Source organism: Ptychodera flava, chromosome 8 (assembly GCF_041260155.1).
Source record: "Ptychodera flava strain L36383 chromosome 8, AS_Pfla_20210202, whole genome shotgun sequence".
Lineage (NCBI taxonomy): Eukaryota > Metazoa > Hemichordata > Enteropneusta > Ptychoderidae > Ptychodera > Ptychodera flava.
In genome coordinates this window covers 7,550,050-7,570,128 of record NC_091935.1, presented here as the reverse complement: position 1 = coordinate 7,570,128, position 20,079 = coordinate 7,550,050, and the positions used below count along the sequence as shown (strand labels likewise).

The 20,079-nt window shown below is 37.5% G+C and overlaps 1 protein-coding gene and 1 long non-coding RNA gene across 3 annotated transcripts; one reads left to right on the top strand and one right to left on the bottom strand.

Annotated features, from left to right (window-relative positions):
- The first annotated feature begins 3,659 nt into the window (after positions 1–3,659).
- Positions 3,660–10,707, top strand: LOC139138355 (uncharacterized). 2 transcript variants are annotated; one of them, XM_070706694.1, is made up of 3 exons: positions 3,660–6,530; positions 8,563–8,707; positions 9,029–10,707. In XM_070706694.1, the coding sequence occupies exons 1-3, from the start codon at positions 3,660–3,662 to the stop codon at positions 9,220–9,222; spliced, it is 3,210 nt and encodes a 1,069-aa protein (XP_070562795.1). In that variant the 3' UTR covers positions 9,223–10,707. The 2 variants fall into 2 exon arrangements, with proteins under 2 accessions (XP_070562795.1, XP_070562794.1); XM_070706693.1 differs by having other exon boundaries at positions 8,560–8,707; positions 9,029–10,706.
- On the bottom strand, positions 3,760–19,079 carry LOC139138356 (uncharacterized). The gene is made up of 4 exons (XR_011553591.1): positions 18,941–19,079; positions 7,650–7,715; positions 4,581–4,835; positions 3,760–3,894 (listed from the first exon to the last, which is right to left on the bottom strand). It is a non-coding gene; the product is annotated as an uncharacterized lncRNA (long non-coding RNA).
- Between the last annotated feature and the right edge of the window lie 1,000 nt (positions 19,080–20,079).

Sequence of the window (20,079 nt, the reverse complement as noted above, 5' to 3'; positions counted from 1 at the left end):
ACTGTAATCAATTGAGAAAAATGTAGACAGTTCAATGCTGTAATGTAACTATCAACACATTTATCCTGTCTGGAAATATCAATATTAAAATCGCCAAGAAGAATGCAATGTTTCTTATCTACTTTTACACAGTTGAGTACATCTAAAAGGCTATTTTCAAAATCGGACAACATAGTATTCGGCTTCCTATACAGTATACCTATAACATAAACCTGTTTTCCGTCCTGTATTTCCAACCACAATGACTCAGAATTAGAAATGGTGAATGACAATTTCTTATATTTTACTGATGTATGGATATAGGCCGCAACGCCTCCTCCTCTGCCGGACTCACGACAGTTTACTTCAAGATTATATGAATCTAACGAAAAAAAACTAGGGTCATTGATATGCCACGTTTCAGAGACACCAATGATTTTAAACTTTTGCTGCAATGTGTCCTCGTACATCAAACGAAACTCCTCAAAGTTTTTATTCAATGAGCGAGTATTTATATGCGAGACCGCAAACGACTGGTCAATAATGGAGTGGTACCTTTCGTTGAAGTCGGAGGGCGTTATGGCGTCGCAGCAAAAATTTACATTTTCTGCACTTTGTAAATACACTAAATCAATTATGAGTGGCTAGGGTACATTTACTAACTCATAAGTAAAGAATAAATAAATAATACAACAAAAAGACAAAACAACTACTTCATCGCTTTTGAAATAATGTTTTTGGTATAAAATTCAGTACCAAACTACACAGCAATATATTGTGGTCTCACTTGATTTTTTGATGTCACCATTTGAAATACACATCGATCGTTCGTTTTGATTTTTCTTACATATATGTTACCGTTAACAGTCATAAATATCTAAACTTGGCTTTCTTTCTTTCTTCATTTACCTTGTGCAGGAGCTGTCACTGTGATTTACATAGATTCTCGTTGACAAAATGGCATTCCGCTGTTGATATCCAAGTTCTCGAGTTGTAATTCCTTGTAGCTTTCTTTGGATATCGTAGATGTAATTTCGCTTCTTCCTCATTGTAAATTTGATGATAATGGGCCGTATACGTGGACTTCCGTTTCGTCTGGTATCATCGTTCGTACTTTGTTTGATGCCTATTCGATGCGTTATGTCGATGTCTTTAGCATTGATCTCAGGATCTATTTTCCTTACGACACTGAGAACAGTAGTATCTGTATCTTCTGCACCTTCTTGAGGTTCAGGAATACCTGCAATCTCTAGATTTATCCTCCGTTGTATTGATCCAACGTTTGCAGCTCTGTTTCCAGCACTGACACTCGGTTACATAACTGCCTATTGTCTTGCTGCAAGATGCGATTGGAATTTTGCAGTTCTTGAATTTGAGATTTCATTGTTTCGAATTGGAAGCTTATAAAATCCACCGATTTTACAAGGTCATGTTGAGATTCTTTAAGATTTCTAACCTCTGTCTTAATTTCTTGGATTCCTTCCAACACTCTGGTCATTTGATCTTTGCCAGCATTTTCACCTGTCGATGTTTGATCCAAACTTGACGTTGCACCTGGTAGTGTACAGGGTGTGGCAGGTACCGTTTTTGCTTTCCCGGGCTTTTCGGTTGCTGATCTTTCTATTCCAAATCGTCGATATTCGCATTTAGGACACAGCATCAGATCTCCCTGGTACAGCACCACGTTCTTCCTTGCTGGACAGTCATGGCATTTCATGTTTGGCTCGTTAAACTCCGAAAAACTTCGAAGATAAGTGAAAATAAGCCGGAGCGACGCAAATGCGTTGTTGCTCCGTTGAAAGTGCCCTCATACTTTAAGCTTAAGTCGGTGGCGTCTGTCTGTCTGTCTGTCTGGCTGTCTGTCTGTCTGTCTGTCTGTCTGTCTGTCTGTATGTATGTATGTATGTATGAATGTATGTATGTATGTATGTATGTATGTATGTATGTATGTAGTATGTATGTATGTATGTATGTATGTATGTATCCAACATTATGAAAATGAGCTTTAAAAATGTGTATGTGAAAATAGTCAAGAATTAATAACTCAAGAACCGCTGTTTTGATTGCTTTAAAGCTTTGTGTGCAAATACCTTAGGTGAAACTTATACAGTTTTATGAGTATTTTGAAGATATCTTGAATTTTGTATTTTTGAGAATTTTTTTGTTATTTTTCTTATTTTAAGTAAAAATTCCTCTTCTCTGAAACTGCTGGCCCAATTGCTCTCAAATTTTGGTTGGATATTTGCAAGGATGTTACCCTTCTAATTAGTTTAAATTACGACAAAATTGGAAAAAAATACTGTTTGGGGCAATTTTTGTCATTTTTGGTCAAAAAATCTTAAAAAATAATTTCTTTGTAAAGCCATTGGACAGACATCTTTTATATTTGGTATATAGATGTCCAGGGATGACAATAGTTAGATATATGGAACTTGTCCTGAAATATACAAATTTGTATCTTTAAGAAAATTGTGTCATTTTTGGTCAAGAAAACTTGTTCTCAAAATTACTTGTCTGATAGATTTGTAATCTGGTATACAAGTCCCAAAGGATAATATTAGATACATTTTCTGCTGAAAGTGTTTGGAAACCCCAAAATTTGTATATTTTAGGTAATTTTCTCAGTTTGTGACCTTAAATGACCTACACCAACCCAGGATATGTTGTGATACAGTTTCAAAGGCCGTGAACATAATTTTGTCATATTTGGTATCAATTTGTTGTAAAAGTTGGTCCAAAAAACAAAGCTGGGGTTAATTTTTATAATGCGGACGAATTTTTGCAACTTTTCCATGTAAGACACACAAGAACTGATGAGAAATTTGGATCCAGGATAATTCCAGATGTCATAACCACCCCCACAGTGGAAGGCATTTCACTATGGTTCTGTAACTAACTGTTTATATTCCAATGATAGCACTCACAGCATTAATTAAAAATCCCAAAGGTTGTAAATCCATTTCCTGCCATCTGGGCATTGTAGCTCTTTAAAGTAAACATGCTGAATACCAAGCGGTGGAACATTTGATATTCAGGAGGGGGTAGGGTCGAGAAGATTGATAAGGTAGCATTACTTTTTTAACCAGATACTTTGTACATTTTTCCCCCACTGATTATTTTTTCACTCTCCCACCTTTTCTCTTTGTCAAGCCTTCTCTGGCTGACATTTTTGTTGACATTGCTTATGTGTTTAGGATCTGCTTGTCCCATTGCTATAGAAGTTGAAATGCATGTTCCTAAAGATGACCTCCAGTACCTAAGCTCGAGACTTTATTAGCTTTTGTCATTCTTGTTTTTCTGGTTTAAATATTTCTTGAATGGACCAATTCAAACCGAATGTGAGCACATAGTGTTCTTGACGGTATTTTTAACATTTTGATTTCATGTACCTTTTAAAAACGTTTAACAAGAAACCAACAAAAATAATTATATCTGATTAACGCAGAAAAGTTCAAACTTTATACTACCAAGCTTTGATCCCATAATGTGCACTCAATCAAATTCGCATTCTTTGCTGGTGGTGTGATGAACCTGTGAGGCTCTATCACAGGAGCAAACATTCAAACATCGAGGAAAAGATGTCTCAATTATGTATACAGGCGTGACCTTATCTATTCTTCACAAATAAAAATTCTTTGTCCATTCTCTCTTATAGAGTCTGAGTAAAAACCAATACTTCAATGACGAACAAATTACAAGCAACAATCTTCGCATCTAAAAACTACGGGAGATCTTACAACTTTGGAGCACTAGCACACGACGATGAAGTGAAAAATCTCTACGAGAACTGCAAGCACACCGGTAAACTACCATTCAATCGAAGTAAAGTTATGCTTGTCGGTGATGCAAGGGTTGGAAAAACTAGTCTGCTGCGTCTCTTGACTGGCGAAAAGTTTCAAAGTGACGAGCCCAGTACTGAAGGAATTGAAACAAAGATGTATGAAACAAAAGATGTCGACTCTAGATGGAAAGAATGTAAGACGTCGACTTCAGATGAGTTTGAGAGATGTGTATCTTGGTGTACAGCAGAAAGTGCAATTCAAGAGTCGAAAACACCGTTCAAGGAACGATCAACAAAATGTGATATCAGAGGCGAAGAATCCATGGACTTTATAAAATGGCCCTTGAGTAAAATTATTAAAGTTGTCGCAAAGTTCTTCTTTTTTGGACTACTATTGTTCTCTTTCCTTGAGAAAATTACACTAGAATATGGTTATGGCCTTCTCCAACTAGCTTGTTATTTTTGCTGTCTAATATGGAGTAATGACTTCATGATCACATACCGATATGGTACTGGTCTTGCCATATTGACATATGTTGCAACTTATTTTATGTTTTCTTCAAGGGAAGGCGCACTTTTGAATGATGCTTTCAGTTGTGTCCTGCAACCTTACTTCCCACTATCATTTCTTAGACATATTCTCATTAATGTGGTGTATCACTTGACATTTTATGTCGTTGGCTATGCTATTGGCGTATCCTATGGTGTCGGTTTTAGAAATGGTATTGCATGGGGTTTATGTATGCTTGTACCTGCAAGAAACCTTTCACTAGATGAAATACCTGTGTGGTACAGTGAGAGCGATGACGTCTCGTCTTACCAAACTGGGTTTCCCTTGATTTTCCTTGGGGTAGCATTTGGTTCTCTATTGAACACGTATAGACATAAATTAGAAGTGATGTTTGCATTCACAAAAGACCTACGGCTTTTGTTGATCTTCATTTCTCTTGTGGCTTGCATCCCTAGGATTCAACATCTAGCTATGTATGTCGTGTTCGGTGCCTTCATATGGATCGGTACTTTTACTGGCATGGGTATTGGTAGAGCAAAAAGTCTTACGCTTTGTCTCGGATATCTGCAAAAAAGATTAGGAGGATTAGTGATTGGGATAATGATCGGTCATTTTCTTGGCTTAGGTTTTCCATCTCGTGACCTGCCTATCCCAGCTTTGTTTGTGTATGTGATTTCTGTTTTAACGCAGCCAATTACAGATCTGTACATTTATTGTAAAGTGAAGCGACAACCCATTCCTATCGTACACGTGCGTGAAGCAATAAGACAGCAAATACGAGGAGACAAGCACCTTGCAACTCGGCTTAGTATATGGGATTTTGCTGGTCAAGAGTTGTATTATTCAGCGCATCATATTTTCATTTCTGCACATTCAGTTTATTTAGTTGTCTTTCGTCTTGACGACGTCCTGACAAACAGATACAAACAGCTAGAAAGAATTGTGTTTTGGCTAAATTCCATCTGTACCCATGCGGAAAGTCAGGACACTGCCATATTTTTAGTTGGGACACATCGAAATAGCATTAGCTCAAGTCAACGTTCCGAAGTGGTTGGCTATCTCACAGAAAAACTGAACGTAAATAGTCTTTGTGATCGCCTTGTCAAAAATCCTGACGGCATGCTAATTTTTCAAGTCGAGAATTCAGTTCCCATAGATAAAGATTCGTCCATCCTCCAGAGATGTATTTTGAAAGAAATAGAAGATATGATGTACGTGCGTGAAGAGTTTCCTGTATCATTCATGAATTTTTACAAACTTATCAATGAACGTAAATTCCAGAACGGTGGCGAACAAGCAATATCGATGTATGATGACGTTAAAGTCCTCGTAAAACGTCGGTTTTCAGTTGAAGACATTGAGTTTCGGCAAATACTCATCTTTTTCCACAAAGCAGGTGAAATTATTTATCAACCTGACGATGATCATCTGAGTAAGTACGTATTCTTCGATCCTAACGTTCTTGTCAGTTTGATGAAAGTATTGATAACCATTCCTCCAGAAAATAATAGATCCCGTAACTTGGCAAAATCTTGGCACTTGATGGACACACAAGGACTCGCAAACACCAAACTTATAAACCACATTGCAGAGTCAGTCGGTATAGCTACACAACTGACCCTTTCCCTACTGCTCGCCTATGATCTCGTTTGTCTGATACCTAGAGAGTCCCAAGATGATGAACAGTTGTACATGGTCCCAAGTATTCTACCTGCGTGCGAAATGGGTGGCCAATATGACTCTGTGCCAAGATGGCAGACTTTTCAAAGCGACGATGACGTGTATTACTTCGATTTTGGATCGTGTCTACCTGATGTTGTATTTTGGCGTTTGTTGGCTCGTTGTATGAATTCTCCAACAGTTTTGAAGTCGTCACTGAAGAGGCATGTCTACCGTGATATTGCAAGATTTTCCTTCGGCAGTCAAATTACGTACATTCTACAACTTGTCCGTCACATTCCCATGGAACAGAATCTGATTAAAGTTACTGTCCAAAAGGCTCCTGATGCTGACTCTAAATGTTTGCTCATTTGGCTTTTGGAACAGCTGAATATAATACGAAGGCGAGATTTCAAGTTTATGGAATTCACATTGGGGATGCCATGTCCCTACGAGACACATTCTGAATTTAAGAACACTGAATACCTACATATCATAGAGCTAGTGAGTCGTTGTGGCAAACTTCATGATTATGCAGAGCTCAAATTATTGTGTGAAGATAGACGCAAGATATTAACACCGTATCCAGTCTCAACTTTGGTGAGTTTAAGTACTATATTACGGTAAGGTTTTCAGCAAAAGAATTCACATTCTTGTTATAATCCTGTTATTGTTTAATTATATTTTCACATCGTGGAAACAGGCAGTGCTGAATAAAAGGACGACAAAAATCTGTTTCTACAATGAATTCGCAAGGATTTTTTCTTTTATGAAGTAATTTGCTTTGGGAGAAGCTCATGGAATTGTGTGTCAGAATGAAACGTTCTACTTTTTTGTTTTAAACACTTTTAAAAATCAACCACGCATATACAATTTTCTCATCGCGTAAACAGTGTCTCTGTTCGTTGTTTGATGGTCACAACATATTTATAAGTGCTTGTTTCTGTTCAGTTACATATAGGGAGGGTAGCTCAAACCGCCAACTGGCCACAGTTGGCTCAAAATGCACTCTGGGTTTGGTCCCAGTTGGCCTCCAGGACTTGTCCCAGTTGGCTTCCAGGATCAGTCCTAGTTCACTTCAGGGACAGGTCCAATTTGTGAACTGGGACCACTATGAAAGAATCCAGTTACCGGTACTTCGTACTAACAATCTGTTAAATGTTTTTACCTGTTTAATCAGCCAATATGTAGGTATACAACACATTTGATAGATCCCAACTAAGGCCAAAGTACTTTAATTCCTTGTTTTACATCTGTGTGAACATATTTTTTTAAGTTTCCATAAAAAACTGTGTGTGTTTGAAAAGGATTTTACTGAGTAGCTTTTCTGCCTACAACTCTTTGTTTACAAAATTTCACATCTTATAGAATAACTTATGATGATGAAAGGAAGTTTCTGATAATCAAGAAAATATAACTTGTGCTTTTTAATTTTCTTGTATGTGTTTTTGTACCCTCTTCCCGCTTATATTTTCAAACGTTTGAGTGGGCGCAAAAGAAATAATGTAATTACTTTGGCCTATCTGTGATGTACACAATCTTAGCAGTAGTGCGTCCTGTACTATGATGTGTGTGGAAATCTTACTGTACTGATCACGGTGATAGAGAGACTATGTAGTAATGGAACGGAGATGAAAACAACTGTGCAGGACTAGCAACCCATCAAGGCATACAAATTTACATTAAAAACAAGAAACAAAACATTAAACGAAAACTCACCATGTTTAAAAGAACTGCAGTTCATTTGAAGTATAAGTGACATCTTAATTGGAACTAGTTTTATTTCTGAACAGATAGACATAAAGAGGAGAGAGGTAACCGTCAGTGGTTATGTCTACATCAATAGAAATGCATATACAGCAGAATAATTTCCTGTTGAGGGAAGAAACATCAATGAGGTGTTAACATTTTAAGACAAAGGGTTTTGAATATACAAATTATCAAGTCAACAACAAGCACTGCTTCAAAACTTTATTGACAGCTAGTAGATATGTAGCTTACGTTAATTGCCATCTCAGTGTTTTGTATTTCAGTCTGTATGTCTGCCATTGCTCTACAGAACTATGAGTCCCAGAATTGAAATGAGACCACACTGTCCTACAATGAAACTGGGGGATTTAAGCTTTCCTACACAACATATACAATTTTTACAACAGCACACAGAACATAAACAAAACAAATGCGCATTATTGCTACAAGAGTCATATAGAAGGGTGGGAAGCCTCTTTCCCATTACATTATGGTCAGTTACATCTTAGTTCACCTCTGGGGCCAGTCTTAGAGTTGAACTGGGACTGGTCCTGGAAGCAGACTTGGGCCGGTCCTGGAAGCCAACTAGGACCAGTCCCAGAGTGAATTTCGAGCCAACCAGGAGTCCCATTTAACGGTCCCATTTGGGGGTTTGAGCTACCCTTACATATACTTTAAATGATCTGGTCTTAAAGTCGCAAATCAAGGGAGAAAAATGCAGTTTTGCAAAAAAATAGCAAACGCTGCTTGCTATTTCCCCATTCAGTGAAGAAACTCGACAAATAATATTTTCTTCTGTACATAAACAAAGACATTTATGCAGGTTATGAAGGGACATAACTGATACTAACCTAAATTTAAAATTATTGTCATTGTGTAGCAGCCTGAAGAGATCGATCGAAGATTACCTGGACAACGATCTGTAACGCTTGAGACTCAAATATCTGATATGCCAGCAATCCTTTACAAGGACATCTGTGATCATCTCAATGTTGACCGTATGAGAGGTGATTGGAGATGTCTAGCCGGTGAGTGGTCCATAGTCGTATGTGGTTGTCCCAGGGCTATTGTCGGTGACACTGATGGTGGAAGTGGGGATGGAGGGGATGGTTTTTAATAACAACGGCTGTGTAGCTAATTGAACCAGTTACGTTCATTTATGATGAAGATGACACTTTTCCGTTGCAACTGTTGACGCACATTAGCCCTGCCCATGTGGCAACGGATTTGGTTGAAATTTTAGTAGGAGGGTGGTGTTTACCTATGTAATCATTAACTATCTTCTGCATTTTCCCTCTAACAAAACTGGCATGGAAATTATTGTTGTCATTTTCTTATTGACCATCAAGGTGAACTTGGGCATACGGCTAGGCAAGTCCAAATATGTGATCGAAAGAGTAATCCAGCAGGTGAAATCCTTCAAGAATGGTCAAGATACAATCACGCGACAGTCAAGAATCTTCTAGAACTATTACAAAGGCCATCTCTTGAGCGGTATGACATAGTTTGTATTATTAGGGAACACATTAATCAGGCACCCTAGAAAAAACATATCCTATATTTGCATAACTGTGACTGTAACAGAACTGGTCGCATAAATAAAACCGCCGAAAAATTAAGATCAACAGGCCCTCATATAATGACCGTGGCTTTGGGTTTTTACAAAGTACCGATATGAATACGGTCTGAAAAAGATAGTATGGTTTACATAAACACTGTTATACCTCTTTATAATTATCTACCGTCCATTTTACATTTTTCATGTTGTGTCTGCGTTTGCAATCATGATATGGTTACATAAACCTATGAGGAGAATACAAAAACAAGCCAATCGGGAGGTTGGATTTCTGTTGTGTGTTTCCATATGTTTTTTTAAGTATCAAAGGCTACAGAGAGAGAGAGAGAGAGAGAGAGAGAGAGAGAGAGAGAGAGAGAGAGGGAGACTGACTGACTGATTTGTTATGGTGATAGTTGTACCTACCCTTCTGACAGCCTGTTACAAGTTAACATATACGCAAGTGCTGGTGGTTGGTTCCTTGAAATCGTTCAAATGTGAACTCGAATAGAGGCACCTATAAAAGGCACTGTGCTTCAGACGCTTGGAAACGGTTAACGTTACTGAACTGTCGTTGCTTTTGTTTTCAGCAAGGCAAAATTCTGTTCTGTTTAGTGGATATGTAACTAAAACCCTGCATTGAGGCTGTACTATCACTTGGAATTCATGATATAAAAAAACAAGAGTTGTAAATTTTATAATAGCCGTACGCCAAACACACAGTGTCGTGAAAAGGGCTCAGTGTTTTTTATTTATGTCAAAACTACCTACCAAATGTCATTGAATGTTTTTTGAATGTTTTTCAGCGATATATTTTATTGAACATTGTATCTTTGTAACTTTAATGCTTTATTTTTTCGATGACATTCTTGCATATTCATTAGAAGTCTTGCTACATAACTTTAAAATGTTGTGCCCATAAGGAAACACTGTTTATCACCTTTGAATTCTATCACTGAACCACATGATCTTTGGAAAAGCTCAAACTTTTCAACCACCTAATTATGTTGGCTATTATAAAAAGGTGACTCATCAGATGTCTTTCATGTTCAAAAACATTTTAGCTATCCTTAGTTTTTATTTTACACGTTAAACTACCAGTTATTTGAACTCTGAATTCACAGGTAAGAAAGATCACTTAGAACATTTACAAAAAAATAGTATTTCTTCTTTATAAACATATCTTAAATATAGTATGTTTGAAGTAATTTAAAATTTAAATTATTTTTCAATTCAAGAATACATGTATTAACGTGAAGTAGTCTATTTTCTTGCAGGAGTTTGTTTTCTTTATGATCGAGATAAATATTTCATATTTCTTATCTGTCATCAATAAGTACAGATGTTTAATGTGTACTAGCTAGTTTCGGACATTCATATTGCTACTACATACTATACTCACTTCATCATTTTTGTTCTCAAGTGTACGTAAAATATCACTGGTGTAGCAATAAACATAAACTTTAAACTGCTTTTGATTTACTGTTATCCTTCAGTCCTTATCATCATAGTTTTCAACTTTCTAATATTTTCTATAGTTCTTCCATCATCAACCATAGGAAGTTTCAGTTTTTCAGAGGAAATTTGGTCAATCTTGACTGACCTGAGGAATACTTGGTCCGATCTCAATTATGAAAAATCGGAGCTTACTTATGGGGCCTTCGTGTATCGTTTTAAACAAACGGAGTCCCTAGGACTATGATGGTTTTTACGATTTTGACAGTGTCGGCTGTCTTCTTCAACCTTGCCTCTACCTGTTGGGTGAACTGACATAAATTTACTTTTAGCTACTATAGACTATAGTCTATAGAAGCTTTTACAATGTTTATCCGTCCAGCCTCTGTATGTATGTATGTATGTATGTATGTATGTATGTATGTATGTATGTATGTATGTATGTATGTATGTATGTATGTATGTATGTATGTATGTATGTATGTATGTATGTATGTATGTATGTATGTATGTATGTATGTATGTATGTATGCATGTATGCATGCATGCATGCATGCATGCATGTATGTATGTATGTATGTACGTACGTACGTATGTATGTGTGTGTGTGTGTGTGTGTGTGTATGTATGCATGCATGTATGTATATATGTCCGTCAACTCAAATATCTTGAGAACTGCAGTACTTACAGATGTCTTGTGTAGATGTAAAATATGATCATGACAAACTATCTGTTTTTCCTTTTTTAATATTGTAGAAAATATGCAAATTAGTTCAAAAAGCCGCTGTTATATATTGAGACTATGATGAAATCTGCAATTTTGTATTTTTTTGGCAATATTTGCAATTTCTGGCGAAAAATATTGTTTCTCAAAAATTAGTTGTCTAACATCTTTGATATTTGGTAGAAAGGTTTCTAGAGGTTATCTTAGTGTGATATATTAAAACTGTGATGTAATCTTAACTGCCTGTATAAGTGCACACCTAGTATGAGAGACGGGTGGCAAATACACCATAGGCATAGATGGCAGTTTTCTATGCTTACTATTGATGAATGTCTGTGTACGAATATAGGGGTTTGTCAGTATGAGCCAAATTGAAACAATTCTTCTGCCATGAGAATACACTTGTATTGCCAAAGGACTTCTGCATTCACTATATCTTGTATTATCCTATGTGTGTCCTCTATACAGTCAACGTCTATAGTAGCTTCAGGGACATTGGCCCTATGTTTTCGGATCGGTCAAGTTAACAAAGTAAAGTCGTAGTTGATTGGCATAGGTTTGGCTACTTATTTGTTAAGTGCCAGTGGAAGGTATTTTGCATCATACTGCCAATTTCAAAGTTTTTCTATCGCACGTAAAACATCTCTCATTCTGTGAGTAGATTTAAATCCAAAACGTACTAAAAACTAAATTTTGTCATAAATTAGCAGATTCCAATACTTTGAAGACCTACTGTTTCTTGTACATAAGCTTTCAGGATCTCCGGCAGTAACAAAACGTATATCAAATTATAAATTTGATGGTCGGGCCGATTCCTAAAAAGGTAAAAGTTCCATCACCAACCAACGAAAGTGAATATTTATCCGACATTTTCTGCGAGACTTTTGGAATTTACACCGACAGAAATTGGAAAATTGTATATCGATACCACCGACATTATTAGTTAAACTGTAAACTTTACTTGGAAATACATTCGAACACAAGCTGCAGTAACTCTCTAATGTGACTAAGTCGGTGGCGGACAAAGTCGAGCGCGAAATGTTGTATCTAATAGTAATCGACTTACTACGATAGCGTGGAGGTACACAATTCATATGATGCTGTAACTTTATACTTGACAAGGATGCCACAACCGCAAACGCATATGTATAAGGGAGCATTCGCTTTTTACAGGGAGGGGGGTCGGTGGAAATCAGGGGGGTTAGCTTTTACGAACCGTTTTTAAGGGGGTCAAATTTTACAATCAATGATTGGAAGGAGGTTGTCAAATTTTATAAAGGTTTGTATGGAGTTATGGAAAAAAAATTGACCAGAAATTGGAATTTCACTAAAATGTTGCTTGGTCCTCCATACATAATCTATGAGTAGTCTATAAGAAAATATGAATAATTTCTTTTAAATACAAAACTAGGTAAATCTGTGTATTTATAGACTCTTAATTATTGACATTAATGTACTTGATCAGACTAGGGTAGTTGCCGGTGCATGTGTGAGCAAGAAATTTGATTTTGGAATTTCACCGCAATGTTCATTCACTATACATGTTGGTCTATGAAGAAACTATGAACATTTTTTTTCCAATACAAAACTAGCTAAATCTGTGTATTTATAGACCCTTGATAATGGATATTAGTGTACTTCATTAGACTAGGGCGAATATAAGTTCATGTGTGTGCAAGAAATTTGATTTTGGAATTTCATCAAAGATGTTGATTCTCTATACATTGTGGTATGTGAGGAAACTTTGAATATATTTTTACAATACAAAACTAGCTATTAAAATCTGTGCTTTAAAAAAGTTTGACAATTGATAAATGTACGTGACGATAATATTATATTTGAATGAGCAGATCTGAAAAACCAATATGATATTGGAATTTCAGCCAGTGATTATTTGTAAAGTTCAAAAAGGAGTCTTTGAAAGTTCAAAGGTCAAATGGGAAATAATAAGTCATTTAAGATATTATTGACACGGACTGTGACATCTGAGGGGAGGGTCGCTTTTTTTTGAGCATGAAAATTAGGATGGGTAACTCTGTTTCTTGCAAACACTTTTGAAGGGCCTAATTTTCTAGCCCAGGGCCACAGGGTGCGAAGGGTTAATGAATCAAATCTGATGATTTTTTTGGTGTGGGGGGGGTTACATCTTACGATTGATGAATTGGGAGTCAAATTTTAGAAATTTCATTTGGAGGGGGCTCGCTTTTTATATTTCATTTGTTGCTCAAGTTCCACCGACCCCCTCCCCGTAAAAAACGAATAATATGCTCCCTAACGTATCATAGGCAATGCTTACAACTATCGTCTCGAACAGCATAGGCCATCCAAAATGAGAAAAGGCGATAACTTAATATGTCAATTTTATTATAGTAAGCTTTCTGTTTATGCAAAAAATGCCCTGTTAGATCACTGGTTCGCAGCAACCAGTTCGCTGGTCGATCCTACTGAGAAACATTACTAGTGTCATAACTGAAAATCTAGCATCATTTCAGGTCACCGCTTCGTGAGCATTTACGACAACAACTTCTATATACAGAATAATGTGACATATTCACTACATGATTTATTGAGGAATGAAATTGTTCATGATTTATAGATGTGAAGCGGATCCGACTGCTGGTCCCTAATTAAGATAACGGGATTAGTTTGTGCCTTGGTAAAGACGGTACTTAGACTTGGTCCAAGTCTGTGGACATATTAATATCAAAACAAAATAAATTGAAGGAATGAACTTCAGCAGACTGTCATGCTAGGCGGTACGCTGGTACTTAGATCATGGGGTGTTTTGCCGGACAGCAACTGCTCTGTGATCTTAATACGAAACAAAATTTATGACTGACCTAAATTATATACCCGGGGTCTATCGCCATACTTCCGCGTTTATAGTGTGACAGAACGCGCGCTAACTCATTGACGACATGGTAGAAACATCGGCGAACTTGTGACCTCCTGTAGCGAGTTCACTCTGGCAAGGTTTGGCAGTGAGTCAAATACATGTAGATTACTGCAGAGTTGGACACTTCGACCAGGAAAAGATGAACAGGATGAGGTCAATGATGATCAAATTTGTTTATTGTGAGATTTATCCCGCCAGAAGTGGCAAGAGCAATTTTTGCTTGAAAACGGTTGAAATATTTATAAAAGAAACAGTAGAAATCCTATAAACACATGAAACAGAGATTGTGTACAGTTTAGTTCAGTGGCCTGGACATAAAACAAACTGTGAAAAAATTGTTGTCCAAGGGTATGGTAGTGTATTTCCTTGCGTAACAAATCGATGCACACATCAAAGTCACAGTGAACTGCCCCTCTAATAAGTTTGAATGAAATCTATTGTAGCACAGATGAAGCTGCACAGGACGAAGATTCTGAAAGACACGCGTATGACACCCAGCTACAACTCGCCTTTCCCTTAAAACTGGAAAGTATGCAATTAAGGAGCTGTCATTATTTACGGCGGGAGGGAATCGGGAATACACGTGGCCAAAAAAGCAAAATGTATATTTGGTCCCCAAATCTTAGGCTTAAAGATGGCTACTCAAATGCTTTTTCGCACAATGATTTGGTCGACCCAGTGTTCGTTGGAAAATGACCTGCATATCTGATAAGTTGTAAAAAATGCGTTTCTTTCATGATAACGTATTATTAATATATAGAAGTGTAACCCGGTCACGAAGAAGGTCACGTGATTTTATCATTCGTCCTATCTGACAGTTGAGTAATCAGATGTACTTCATTGATTGCTGTTATCACTAATAATGCACTGAAAAGCAGTACCGGCTCACTGCATTTGAGCTGTGCATAGTGGGGGCATAGACTCGGTCTAGGGAATTAGATGTCCTTGCCAGTAACTAAGACGACGTGGTCGGTCTTTTTGCTCAGCTTGTACAATTCTAGGTAGGTCTGCACATTTGTTACAATGCTGAATTTGTTAATAATTACGCTGGATTTGAAGATGAGGCAGTACTCAGTGTGAGGCTCCGGATTACATATATATTTGTTCGTTTATGTATGATAAAAATTTGTAAACACACATACAAAAATCTCTCTCTACCCCTGCAAGGAGGGGGTCGGTGGAAATCAGGGGGTTGACTGTTTTAGGGGGCTCAAAGTTTACAATCAATGATTTAGGGGATCAAAATTGTACGAAGGTTTGTATGGAGTTATGGCAAAAAAATGGACCAAAATGTATATAAAACAGAATTCGAACATGGCTTTATTCTGTCTGAACAGGTGATAACAAGCTGAAAAGAGCACTTTTGTTCTCAAAATAAAATGTTCAAGTTTTCAAAGAGAAATAAGTTTCACGCTATGTTCACGATATAACTTTTATAACACTTTGAATACAATTGTATACATTTAAACAACATGGATTAACAAATATTAGTAAGAACACCTATGGGACAACTGCCTTTTATTCAGTTTTTCTGACGAGTCGCTTTAACTGCCAAGTTCACAGAGGTTAACTGCGTCTTTCGTATTACTCACTTCTGATGAGTCACTTTGACGATGACTATTCATTCACCAGTCGGAGGACAATGGTGTGCCAGTGACTGTATATCAGTATAAGATGAGATAATGTCGATGCTTCTAAATTTGATTGTAGAATTTCCTTGAAATGTTGATTCACTACACATTATAGTATTATAAAACTAGCTAATTCTGTGTATTAGTAGATACTTGCACCTGAGTGCAAGAAATATTCTTTTGGAATTTCACCGAATGTTGATTCACTACACATTTTAGTCTATGAAGAAACTATGAAATTTTTTTCCAATACAAAACTAGCTGAATCTGTATATTATAGACACTTGATAATTAATATTCATGTAGTCGATTACATCGGGCGTTACAAGTGCATGCGTGTGCAAGAAATTGAATTCAATTCAATGGTTGTGGCCGCATCCGTCCCATGTAACCAATTTACCATTGACAAATCTGAGAGTGAAAATGTTCAAATATAGCAGTTATTGACACATTGCGTTCAGGAAACTCACACGACAAGATGAATTCTTGTATCTTAAAAAAATTGTGGGTACAGTAAAATATCCCCATCAATATCACTCGACCAAAATATCCGAAAAGAGGCGCTTTATGTGAACATGCACAAGTTCCCTTGGACTTGAGGCCCCATGGAAATGTGGTTAAATGTTACATAGTTTCCAATCAACCTGGCAGATATATATCAACAGAAATACCAGGATGTGTTGTCCAAGAAGGGATCATGGAAATGGCCATGTATGTTTTGGTTCAATGCCTGTTGAGAAGTACACAATATGTACAGTATATGTACAAGAACTGAACAAATACTAGACTTCCTCCAAGTCTGTGTACATATATAAATATCAAAATAGAACAGCAGACTACCACGTTACATGTACGCTGTCGCATAGATCGCTGAACGCGATGGCCCACACCAGCCAGTAACTGCTGCCGAGGAAAGCAAAGCGACTGGCGGCCAGTCAAAACAAATAACTTGTAGATCACAATCTGCCAACCAGAGGGAACAAAGGAGACAAAATCAAAGCAGTTGCATGTGATATACTCAGGAGAGAACAGAAAAACATGGAAATTCAGAGAAAGATCTTAAATTATTTGGAAAGTGTTCAAAATACAGAAGTGACGGTGACAGTGACATACTGGACTCAGAGCTTTTTGCCGAGGAAGAGGATGATGATTATGTAATCGGTGAATTTTTCAGCAGCCCAAGTGAAGAAGTTTTTGAACCTTCCGAGACACAGCATACATTGTATATAAGTTCTGGAAGAAGAGCAGGATCTTGGAAAAATCCCTTTTCCATTGATATTATATTGTATCGATGCACCGGTAATGACCATAGTTATCATTCGAAATTGGATCAATACTTGCTCAAGCGATTGGGGGGTTCATGATATGTTTGTCATTCTGAAAGGGGTCATCAATTTTTGAGAGAAATGGGTAGGAGGTTTACTTCTTTTGACTGATGCACAGGAAGAATTTGACGAACTGAATGCTCCCCTACAACTATAACTTGGCATGTCTTACGACTATATTCTCTAACGTATGATAAAATAACCAATGCTTGGAATGACGAGGACATCTTTTTTTTCTGTCTTTCATGATATAAAGTGAACAACAACATGTAAATTTGGAGAGTTTACATAACCCGTTACCGACGGGCTATTTGACTGTCAAATCTGGATTATTATGAAATAGATGAATTAGAAGCTGTAAGTGTGGAAATCAGATGACTGGACCGTCATATTGAAACAAGAAAAAAGGGTCAGTGAAAGTTCACCACTCGTTACCTACTTTATTGAAAGGTCAATGGTTGCTATCAAATCTGTCCGCCTACGAGAGTGTTTGCTGGTAATTTCTCAGCTTGCATTTTTTTCACGTATACGTTAGTTGGGTTAGGCTATATCGCTAACGTTTGCCATAAGCAGATGACATACATTTGTATTATCGTTTTCTCATGCAAATTGCACGAAAACATTCTTTAATAGTTCATTACTCGGTGAATGTCAGCGAGAATGGCGAATCGAGGACCTATACCGTAGATTTGGCATATGCTTGCATACTTCACGTAGGGCGTACAATGTGCAGCAAATCTGAAGGGCGGTTCTAGCTATCCGGTCATCACAAGTACTTTACGTTCACAATCTGCATGCAATCAAGATTATTCAAATGTCCATTTGGTCAAGTTTACTATAGCTTCGATTCTCCTTTCATGCAATCACTAAGGGATGCACCATTAGACTTGGAATCACATCAGATTAAAGACATTCAAATGTTTATTCGTGTAAACAAAATTTAAAACAATTACCAGAGTAGGCATAGCATGAATACTTATCACCATAATTCCACACTGTTTCAGTTTCTAGTCACATGTGTATTTGTGCAAGAGTCATAAGGTAGCATTTTATTCTACTTAGAAGTTTTTTCTATGGCTTATTCCACCAATTATCACCACCCAGAAATTGCCAATCTCTGTATAGTGCACTTGCATGTGAGGCGCCTCTATACGGCACCAGTCTTTATAAGGTTGTCCGGTGGGCGTTCGTCCTTCTTCCACCAATAAACATTTCACATAATAATTGAGTTTCCCGTCACACGAGTCACTGGAAATTGTAGAGAGCGCGTTCACTGCAGTTTGACGGTCATCGCACCCACAGATAGGAGGGACCCATAAAGTAGGTCAATGACATTGTCGCTATTGATTTCCAGTTCATAAGATATTTTCACGGCTGGTATGAGCAAAACTGTGTCTCTGTAAGTTGTTTAAATATCTTCGTTCAGTGATACAGTAAATGTCTTGGACATTTTTATGATCGTCAATTCTCTACTTTTGACATGTTTTATGTCGTCGTCAGAACTACGAAAAATGTGGCGTAACAAGCGCATTAGGCTGCACAAAATATACTAACGGCTGACAGCTTATCTTACAAACGTTAACAGTAGGCACAGCCCGAAGAGCGGGATGCTCTTTTGTACAATCATGCTTAATTTCATTATTATTTTAAGTCGTGATAAATGTTAAGAACTTACATGTATTACATGAAAAACGCGGAGATGTCGTCTGTTGAGGTCCAGCTCCAAACAATCAAGCGGCTTTCCAGGCCGATGGTTATTATCGATAATATTCACGCATCACGCTGTATGGATAAGCGAAAGCTGTTTGCACGGTTTGAAAAGCTGGAAGGTGTAATATGTAGATAAAGTTAATGCTTCTTGGATATGGAGTACCAATATCAAAGGTGCATTTTGCGTTGCTGTTGGCATTTTGTTTGCAGTACCTATACTGCCTCAGATACTGTTCGAGACTATTTCAGATTCTGTAATTTTTGAGAGAGCGGAATATGCCAGTCACTATATAAAGATGCAAAAAGGGCAGTAGTTATTAAGTGATCATGTTGGAAGCGTAAACAGTCGACGGGGCCCACATTCAATACCGTTAGAAACTGCAGTAGTTATGGATCAGTGGTGAACGGATTGGTGGAACGGATCTTGTTAGAAAATGAACCCGTCAACGAGTGAAATCGAAAGCCACTCATATGTTTTAGAAACATAAGTGATTTTTGTTTTTCGCTTGACGTCCACACACGATAGTCTATCCTGACTACGGCTGGGATTTACTGCAAAATATTTTCCAGAGGTGCATCACAAATAAGCAGGAAACATTCCTTGAAGTGTGTCGGAGCAAACAGTGGCAAGACCTTCAAAGGAAGCAAAATCTGACTCTAAGATCTAGTATAAATGTGGTCGAGGTCATATTTACATACCAATGCGCACGCTTATCGGTTGGCAGACGAATCTTTATTAGGTATTATTAGAACCATGCGATTCAGGGTGGCAAAGCAATTTGTGTGTTTTTCCGGTACAAATTCTGCACCTGGATCGCTGGACCGACATTAGCGAATTCCGCCTGATGATGTAAGAGGATGGAATTCCCAAGCACATTTGGTAGTTACAATACCCAATCCTCCATTTGACTTGGACACTTTTAGCTGTGCAAGCAGCATACTAATACGAAAGTCTGACGTCACTGCCTTCTCCGAGAGGTATCCAGGCGCCAGTGAGTCACTCATGCATTTCTGGCGAACTTTCGTTACATGCTTTAACCCTTTCACCACCATGGTTTGTCCCAAATCCATTGTTTTCTATGGTAAAGTGGACCTGTATACAGG

Excerpts from the sequence above, each read along its gene's own strand:
- LOC139138355 (XM_070706693.1), top strand. The coding sequence starts at position 3,660 with ATGACGAACAAATTACAAGCAACAATCTTCGCATCTAAAAACTACGGG. Across the intron at positions 6,531-8,559 it reads CGTATCCAGTCTCAACTTTG|CAGCCTGAAGAGATCGATCG; the intron begins GTGAGTTTAAGT and ends GTCATTGTGTAG. Across the intron at positions 8,708-9,028 it reads TGATTGGAGATGTCTAGCCG|GTGAACTTGGGCATACGGCT; the intron begins GTGAGTGGTCCA and ends TTGACCATCAAG.